Source organism: Triticum aestivum, chromosome 7D (genome assembly GCF_018294505.1).
Source record: "Triticum aestivum cultivar Chinese Spring chromosome 7D, IWGSC CS RefSeq v2.1, whole genome shotgun sequence".
Taxonomy (NCBI): domain Eukaryota; kingdom Viridiplantae; phylum Streptophyta; class Magnoliopsida; order Poales; family Poaceae; genus Triticum; species Triticum aestivum.
In genome coordinates, this window is record NC_057814.1 from 131,797,454 (window position 1) to 131,807,559 (window position 10,106).

The window sequence follows — 10,106 nt, forward strand, 5'->3', positions numbered from 1 at the left end:
CTTAAACCGACAGTAGCATGTCCATTTGACAGCTTATGTATACCTTTTCTACTGCGTTTGGAGTGTAGCCATGCCAACTTTTGTCGCGATTTATTTATGTATACCTGTGCGTTTCTACTACTGACCGTTCTTTTTGAGATGCGTCTCTACCAACCATGAATTGCATGCAGCACACCTTTGTCCGGAGCATGTGTTTGTCACATCTACGATCGTGCTGTATTTGTTTGGGCTTGCTTATGCACCCGTGTTTTTTTGTTGAGCATACATGTGTGCTTCTAAGGTCAGTCGCCTCAGCGAAGGCATTGAGGATGTGGCACAAGGCCAAGAGCTCGTCTTTGTCAGGACTAGCGAAAATTTCCGTGTCATCAAGATAAAATCAATGTACAGTGCATTTAGATTTAGTTATATGCGGGATTGCCCGCTTACCCGCTTGCATCCTTATTCCTTATACCTAGTTCCTAAAATAGGCTACGACCACCTCTGGGTTGGATAAACCATACACACCATAGACTACCTCTGGGTTGGATAAATCAAACACACCATATCATACCAATCTCCCATAAGCTTTCATGTTCGCTCTGCATAAAAGAGGCAATGTTGGATGCATTTGGCCTAGCCATGTCCTACATGGGCCTTACTTGCTTATTCCAGCTATCACATACACCACATTTTTCTCTAAAAAATACGGCATACATTCTCTCCCAATAGTTCAAACAGTACGGACACTACATCACAAATTCAGTAAGCATATTATTGGAACACACAACTTAGCATTTCTCCCAATACGAGAGAGAAATTACACTCAGCCGCCCAATCATATGCGAAGACATCATGCATCGCCGGATCCAACAATTCTCATTTTAAGATCATAAGCTTTGGCAAACAATTCCTCTCTGTTTTTCTGCAAGTGGTAAATACGTAGTGAGGACGTTGAACATAGTAGAGTACACAATAAAAGAAAATACTTATGATGCAAATAGAACACCTTGAAAAGAAGATACCGCGAGCTGAACCAAACCGTGTATCCGAGACCCACCATCTCCAGTATCCTTGGGAGCTGAGGGCAGGATGCAACAAGTCAGTTAAAAATATATGATGGCAACAGAAAGAATTTTACATTCACCTAGAGATATAATGGCTACTGACCAAGGGAATGGAGTCAATTGCAGAAACAACAGCGGACAAAAGCCATCCGGCAAAGAAAGCACCGGTGGCATATATGACATACATAGCCGTCTCCTTGAAGCCCAACTGGAGCATTTCACCAAACAATTAGAAGAATCAACCACATGTGCTAAGAAATATTGCATGCCAAACCATATTAATTTGTTTCTGTAAATGATATACATCCTAGTGGGACGCACAAATTCATCTTTCCACTGAAAACTATAAGGCTTTAGTTAGGTTAAGCTGCTCTATTGCTTTGCAAAATTTAGGACGTACAAATTCATCATCTTTTCTAAACATGTTCAAAAACCGTAGTAGTTCAATTCTACATAATAATAATAATCAAAGCCGTATGGTAATATTTCTTTCAGTATAACTCCACACCAAGATCTATCACAACTCACAACTGCTCGACCCTCCGTCCAAACATGGCCACAAAAGTACCTTTGACGCAATACAACAAGCAAGTCGCGTGCAAAGCAGGAAAGTCACCTTGTTGGCAGCCTCGTCGTCACCGGCACTGTCCACCGCCACCAAGCTATGCCCGAACGGCGCGGCCGCAGCGACCCTTATTGCATCCGTAACCCCCACTTCCGTGCCGGCGCAGCGCAGCCCTGTAAAAACACACCGCAGCAACAAAATAGTCCTCAGGTTAGGCCTCAGCAGGTAAATCCGACGAGCGTGACTGCGTGAGCGCGTGCTGTTCTGTGCCCGAACGAGACCTGTAGTCGGGAGGCCGCGGCGGCGGAGGGAGAGACGGGCAGGCACCGGAGCAGTGAGCGCGACGTCGCACGGGGGTGCGCGTCGGCGCGGGAGGCGGGGAAGGGCGACGGCGGCGGTGTTGGTGCAGAGCAAGGCCGCCATTGCGTCAACTTTCTTCTGCCACAGTTGGAGTGTCCGTCGAGGCTGCGAGGGGGATGGTTTGTTCTGCTCTATATATACACCCGCGTTCCTGCTGTTTTGTTTGGCTTTTTTTTGTTTTCTGATGTGAGTTCACTTGGCCATTTTGCTTTATGAGAAGAGTTTGCTTGGCTTTGTTGGTGAGCGAGTGTGTGTGTGTGTGTGTGTGTGTTTCTATCATCTTTGGAGTGTTCTCAAACTGACTGTAGCATGCCCATGTGACAGCTTATGTATGCCCGTGCGTTCCTACTACGTTTGGAGTGTAGCCGTGCCAACTTTTGTCGCACTTTATTTATGTATACCCGTGCGTTTCTACTGCTGACCGTTCTTTTGAGATGCGGCTCTACTCTCTACCAACCATGAATTGCAGCACACCTGTGTCCAGAGCATGTCTTTGTCACGGCTACGATCCTACTGTATTTGTTTGGGCTTGTTTATGCAAACGTGTTTTTTTGTTTAGCATATATGTGTGCTTCTAGCATTCTTGGAATGCCTCTCAGCTGTCCACAGCAATACAGCATGTCCTTGTGACGGTTACCACGCTGTTTATTTGATGCTTCTTAACCATCTTTGGAATGTATCTCAACCGTCTATAGCATGCTCATGTGATGGCTATGACACTTTTTGTTTGGGTTTTTGCACAAGTCCAAACAAACACATAAACTTTTACGATTTTGCTATTTCAGATACCTGAATTTTTTTATCGCGTCAGTCACCGTCTTCCTTCCTTCACGCCAGACCCCGCTGGAGAAGAAAAAATCTTGGCGGGTAAGAACGAACCGCACTATCTATCTTAGGGGGAAGCTACAACCCTATATCTATCTTGGGGGGGGGGGGGGGGGGGCAGGGGATCGCCAGAGGTTTTCATCGGTGGTGCGGGGATTAGAGGGATAGTCGGGACGGTGGAAAGCAATGGTGGTGGGGGAGGTTGAGTGGAGAGCACGACGATAGAATGCCTTAAAAAATGCACATAAAAGTTGGTTCAACATTCTCCTTTTTTTAGGGTGGTTCGTTAATCTCCTAGCAGGTGGGGAACGTACCGAGCAGCTAAGTGGGCCGGCCCAGCGCACAGGCACGGGTGCGCGATTGTTTGGCATTATGCTGATATAGTTATCTCTTGCCTAAAGAGATATGTAGCTCTGGCTCGCCTCTGGCGTCCGCACATATCGACTAGCCCATTAGTGGGTTTTAGCTTGCACAATCGTTGTGGTCACTCGCTCAATTTATTTTTCTTCTCTTCTTCTATTGTACACTAGTTGGACGGGTTCAGGTTTTACTGTTTTCCTTCTTTGTTGTGTTCTATCGATCTTCTTTGGTTATTGTTGTTTTTTTTTGTTCCTTTTCTATGTGTTTTCTTTAAATTTCTCATCGACTTTCTTCTGTTTTAATTTGTTATTTATTTTCTTGTCCTTTGTCGTGTTTTATTTAATTTTCATCCATTTTCTTTGGTTTTCATCAGGTTTTTTATTTTATTTTTATATGAGTGTTTTCTTTAAGGTTTTCATCGTTTTCTTTACCTGACTTCTATTATTTTTAATTTATATTTTTTCAACACATCTAAATTTTTATGTAAAAGGTACATTTTTTGTATACATCAGGAATATTGTTTATACACGTTTCAAAATTTTAATTATATTTTTAGCATTTAGAATATTTTTTTTGATGTCTACATTTTCCATACACATCTCACATTTTTTTAAATACATGATTACATATTTCTAATTATATATTTTGATATCTATTTTTTTCGTACATGTTATATGTTGTTATATACACCAGGAACATTTTCTATACACATATAACATTTTTCAATACATGTTTAACAATATTTTAAATATAGGTTTTTGATTTCTACATTTTTTCCATACAAGTTCCACATTTTTTATACTTCAGGAACATTTTTATATCCATTTAACATTTTTTATAAATACATGATTAGCATTTTTCTATTAGATCACTTACATTTTTTTGAAACCCGTGAATTTATTTTTTTCTCAATTTTATCAATATTTTTTGTGACATTATGATAACAAAAAATTTAGACCGCGCTAACATTTCTTAAATTCACTCTTCTTGAATTTTATAATCATATTAATGTTGCTGAATATATGTATTGGAAATAAATAAACAAAACAAAATAGAACAAATAGAAAAACAGAGGAAAAACCCACCTAACCTAGACGTTCCTTGAGCCGGCCCATTAGTAGCGAAGCTGGACACATGCGTAGGCTCTATGTCGCACTAAGCGACGTATATCCACACTCATATTAATGTTGGGAAATATCTAGCGCACCCGGTCATCTTGTTCTACCTGCGTACGTAGTTAATAAAACCCAAATTATAAATTTCATAAAAAGCCAAACAAAAAGTTAGTTGTACTAGCAACAAGAATCTGTCATACCACAATTTGAGATCCAATTTGAAAACATAGCTTTAGAAAACAAAAAGGATAAATTCACATGTTATATAGAAAATGGGCTGAATTCAAGGCCCAGCTTGCATTAGCTACTATTCACAACAGGATTTGTCTTTTGCCATTCCTACCTATGTATTTTGAATCTGAATCTAAAATTTTATACCGCAGTATATATCTGTCACACTTCAATATTTATAAATTGAGATAGGAGATGGGGTGTACCGTTAGCATCAAATTCACCATTGCACCAAATATGTTCCCATATTCCTGGACCTATGTGGGGATTTAAAACGGCAGGGCAGGTTGTCTGCACCAGTAAACCCTATTTGAGACATTAAGCGTCATATTGCCTGGGCTTCGCACGCCGGCCTATTTTAGTAGCGTACGCTCTAGTTTTACGAATAATCCGGAAGTTTCCTCCAGGCTTTTACTGGTTTTGTGAACCTTCTAGAAGGTTTTGGTAAGGTTTTTTTTCATTTGTTCTCTTTCCTTTTTAAGAAAAGTCTCATTTTTGTCAAAAATGTTTGGTAAGTTCCAAAAAATAAAGTCAGTATTTCAAGAAATATTCCGGGATTTTCCAGAAAATTTTCTGGTTTTCAAATTTGATCTGGAATTTATTTATTTTTCACATTTTTAAAAAAAACTAGAATGTTCATTTTTATAAAATGGAATTAAAAAATTGTTAGATTTTTAAAATGAAATTCAGAACTCCAAATTTGTTAGCGTTTTCAATGATGTTCAAAATTTGTGAATATATTTAAAAAATTAAAAAATTGTTCGTTTTCCAAAAACATGTTTTCAAAATTTTTAAACAGTTGCTACAGTACGGACTGCTAAAGTCAGGCGTGCCTTGTGCGGAGGAGAGGCTATTTGCCGCACGGAGCGGCGTATAGGGAGTAACGTCTGCAGTAGTGCTGCTGATATTTTTTTTCTTTTGAGGATTACTGACTCCGAGTTGAACTTGGGCTTGGGCTTGGGCTTGTTGTCCGAGTTGAACTTGGGTGTAGAGTACTCCCTCCGTCCTTCAAAGAGTGTACTTCCAACTTTGTTGGAGGATCAAACTATCTCAAAGTTCTGACCGAGTTTGTCCAAAAATACATCAATGTTTGTGAAATCAAATAGGTACATGATGAAAATACATTTTATCATGAATCTAATGCTACTAATTTGATGGCATAAATGTTGATGTATTATTGTAAATACGGTCAAACCTAAAAATGTTGGACTTTACTGTTCCGCAACTCCGCCGGCGAGTCCGGTCCGAGGTTGCGGAGCGAGAGCGAGCGTCGTAGACGAAGTAGTCGAAGTAGTCGAAAGTAAAAGTGACACAGGGAGATGGAGGAGACCAGCTTTATTAATCAATGATCAGGTGTTACAATGATGGCTCCTCGTTGCTTTATATAGGGGGTAGGTGGACAAGGGATAAGTACCCACTTAACAAAAGAGGAGAAACGGGAGGGGCCGGCCCGTGCGTTTTGCACGCGGCCGCCGCCACCCCTCCGGGCTGACCCGGTTTCTCAACACTCCCCCTTGGGTAATTATCCGTATATCCATGCCTCAAAACTCCGAAAAACCCAGTGGGAAAAAAGTGGAGAAAGAGCACACAGTATACGTTGTTGTATTGCACGAATTGCCTCGTCAAAAACCTCGTGTGAGAAACATCAGGAAAACTCACTCAAGGGAAAAAGAGTACAATCCACTCAACCATCAAGTTGAGTACTCGATCATCAGGATTGAGATTTTAGCGACGAGTTTGTGAAGTTTCTCCCCCTGAACCTTGCATCTCTCTAAGTCTCATCATACCGATTCCACGCACACACCTCTCTAAGGTTGATGCCGGTAATGATTTAGTGAACATATCAGCAAGATTGTCACAGGACTTAGTATGCAAAACTCTCACCTCGTTCAACTGTTGCAGCTCATGCGCATAGAAGAACTTGGGACTAATATGCTTTGTGAGGTTACTCTTCACATAACCCATCTGGACTTGTGCAACACAAGCAGCATTATCTTCATAGATAATGGTAGGGGTTTGTACGGTGTTCAGCCCACATGTCTGCTGAATGTGGCCGATCATCCGCCGAAGCGATACACACTCTTTTGACGCTTCGAATAGTGCCATGATTTCCGAGTGGTTCGTGGAAGTCGACACAAGTGTTTGCTTGGACGATTTCCAGGAAAACGCAGTTCCACCACAAAGGAAAACATAGCCAGTCTGCGATTTGCAATCATGCGGGTCCGACAGGTACCCAGCATCGGCATAGCCTATAATAGATAGGTCTTGATTCCTCTTATAAAATAAACCAAGATCTTTGGTCCCTTGCAGGTAACGGAAGACGTCCTTGACACCTTTCCAATGTCTTTTGGTAGGTTCAGAACTGTACCGAGCAAGCAAACTGACGGCGAACGCAATGTCTGGCCGTGTACAATTTGCGAGGTACATGAGTGCTCCAACTGCACTCAGGTAAGGAACCTCTGGTCCCAGAGTTTCCTCCCCCTCTTCCTTTGGCCTGAACGGGTCCTTGTCTGGTTGTAAAGATCTTCCGACCATCGGGGTCTTAGAAGGATATGCCTTATCAAATCCAAATCTTTCCAACACCTTCTGGGTGTAGGCCGACTGGTGCACTAGAATCCCATCAGGGGAATGTTCAAGTTGCAGACCTAGACAGAACTTGGTTTTACCCAAATCCTTCATCTCGAATTCCGACATCAGGTAGGAACTCGCTTCCTCAATATCCTCAGGTGTACCGATTATGTTTAAATCGTCCACGTACACCGAGATTATACAGAATCCATCTTGGGATCGCCGTATAAAAACACATGGGCAATCTTTATTGCTCGTGTAGCCCTTCTCATGAAGGAAATCACTTAAGCGATTGTACCACATTCTACCGGACTGTCTGAGTCCGTACAGTGCCTTTTGAAGTTGAACACTGTATAGACCCCTATTTGCTCTATCATGGTTCGGAACAGGGATACCTTCTGGAACCTTCATGTATATGTTCGAATCCAAGTTACCATATAGGTAAGCAGTGACAACATCCATTAGTTTCATTTTCAAGCCCATGTTTACTGCCATCGAAATCAAGTATCTAAAGGTAACTCCATCCATGACTGGGGAATAAGTCTCCTCAAAATCGACACCTGGTCGTTGAGTGAACCCTTGAGCAACGAGCCTTGCTTTGTACCGTACTACCTTATTATTTTCATCTCTCTTTCGAACAAAAACCCACCTATGGCCAACAGGGCGAATGTGGGGAGGAGTTCGACAAACTGGTCCGAACACCTTCCTTTTGTTGAGAGATAATAATTCGGCAGTAATTGCCTGCTGCCAATCTTTCCAATCCGACCTTTTCTTGCAATCAGCGAGCGTGTTAGGCTCAGGGTCAAGATCTATGATTGAGGCAATTTTCGTAGCAAAGTTGATGTCGACAATCACCGTTGCTCGGTTCAGGGACTCCCCCGTATCAATATAATTTATGGCCATTTCGTCATGGAGCGCATCAGGCGCAAACACTTGCTCTACCAAATTTCCCATTATGGGAGCAAGGTCCTTTAGATTTCCCGCGCCGATGTGTGCGCTCACATCTCCGCTGGGTGTTTCCCCTATGGGAAAGTTTAAGTCCGGAATTTCGTGCACTGAATTTTCCGTACTTGTGCCAGGTCTCGACTGGCTCCCCGTTTCAATTTGGGGTACTTTGGTGACAGGCTGTGATAAATCTCTCTTATCCTTTTTCGTCGGGCGTCCCCGAGTACTTGGGATTTGAGAAGCCGGATTTCTCGTCCTTTTAGGCCTTTGGACGGGAGCGGGCATACCATCATTTTTCTTCGGTATTTCAACCCTTTCCGGTGCATTGCGCGCGTGCACATGCGATTTTGTCACAGTCTTTAAGTCACTAAAGTGGTCGGGCAGTTGATTTGCTAAAGACTGCAAATCTATTATCTTTTGGACTTCTCTCTCAGTCTCAGCAGTGCGCGGGTCATGAGCGTGGATCCCCGTGGCTTGCCACGTGATTTCTCGACTTTTAGCATCAAGGGGTTGATTCTCTCCCCCTAAAGTCGGGAAAAGATCCTCGTCAAAAATGCAATCAGCAAAACGAGCCGTGTGACAGTCTCCTGTCATGGGGTCCAGATACCTGATTATGGACACAGTCTCATAACCAACGTATATCCCCGACTTACGGAGCGGGCCCATCGCCGATCGCTGAGGGGGTGGTATTGGTACATATACCTGGCAACCGAACCTACGAAGATGGGAAATCTTCGGTGCCGACCCTTGCGCAAGTTGAACAGGAGAGTGGATGTTGTAGGCCGACGGTCGAAAGTTGATGAGATTAGCCGCGTGTAACACCGCGTGGCCCCAACATGTAGTTGGTAAATTACAACCCTGAAGGAGCGGTCGGGCAATGAATTTAATTCTTTTAATCAATGCCTCGGCAAGTCCATTTTGTGTATGAACATGTGGTACCGAGTGCTCAACTTTGATTCCCATTGCCATGCAATAATCATCGAACGCCTTTGAAGTAAATTCTCCGGCGTTGTCCATTCGAATAGACTTTATACGATAATCCGGGAAATTATTCCGCATTTGGATGATCTGTGAGATCAATTTGGCAAAGGCATGGTTCCTTGTTGACAGCAGGCAAACATTGGACCATTTAGAGGAAGCATCAATGAGCACCATGAAGTACCGAAACGGCCCCGTGAGGGGCTGAATTGGACCGCATATGTCCCCTTGGATACGTTCCAAGAACGCGGGGATTTCATCCCTCACCTTGAGGGGTGATGGCCTAATGACTAACTTCCCCTTAGCGCATGCGGAGCACACGAAATCATCAGGATTCGGGAAGTTCTTCACGTTAACATTATGGCCATGCGAGTTGTTAATTATATTTCTCATCATCCTAAGTCCGGGGTGGCCTAACCTATCGTGCCAGAGGCAGAAGAGTTCAGAGCTTCTAAAGACGGTCTTGAGGGTAGTGTACACGGGCGGTGCTACTATCTGAGTGTAGTATAGCCCTGTGTCAAACGAAGGAAGCCTCTCGATAACATGTTTACCACCTTCATCCCGCTTTGTGATGAGTAGGCATTCCTTGCCGTTTTCATCATCGGTCTCAACATGGAAACCATTAGCGCGGATGTCTCTAAAGCTCAATAGAGTACGAGTCGACTCCGGGTACAACAACGCATCATTAATGAGCAAAGTTGTTCCCATGGGGAGTATAATAGTGGCTCGTCCGGAGCCAACTATGTGAGAACCGCAGCCGGCGATTGTCATAATACTTCCCGGAGATTTTTTAATGGACTCAAAGTACTTAGTTTCTCGTAAAATGGTATGAGTGGTGGCGCTATCGGCAAGGCACGTTTCCTCCATTCGGGCGCCACACGCGTTCTAAAATATGACATCTAATTAATGTAATGAGGAAGAAAATACATTAAAAATAAATGCACACATCTCAGAACATAACAGGCTATCATGTATAAATAATGGAATAAATGAATAAATGTCATCCAATCGCCAAAGTAAAGAATAAGTTTATGCTCTCATAGAGCTTACAACCAAATCGAATTTATTCAATTTTATTGTAGCAAAGCACGGAATCGTGATAACCAAAGAGGTATG

General features: G+C 42.8%; 1 protein-coding gene across 1 annotated transcript; it reads right to left on the reverse strand.

Annotated features, from left to right (window-relative positions):
• Nucleotides 1-544: 544 nt before the first annotated feature.
• Nucleotides 545-2,125, reverse strand: LOC123166927 (protein CURVATURE THYLAKOID 1D, chloroplastic). The gene is made up of 5 exons (XM_044584752.1): nucleotides 1,890-2,125; nucleotides 1,660-1,781; nucleotides 1,147-1,251; nucleotides 986-1,057; nucleotides 545-901 (listed from the first exon to the last, which is right to left on the reverse strand). The coding sequence occupies exons 1-5, from the start codon at nucleotides 2,029-2,031 to the stop codon at nucleotides 830-832; spliced, it is 513 nt and encodes a 170-aa protein (XP_044440687.1). The 5' UTR covers nucleotides 2,032-2,125; the 3' UTR covers nucleotides 545-829.
• Between the last annotated feature and the right edge of the window lie 7,981 nt (nucleotides 2,126-10,106).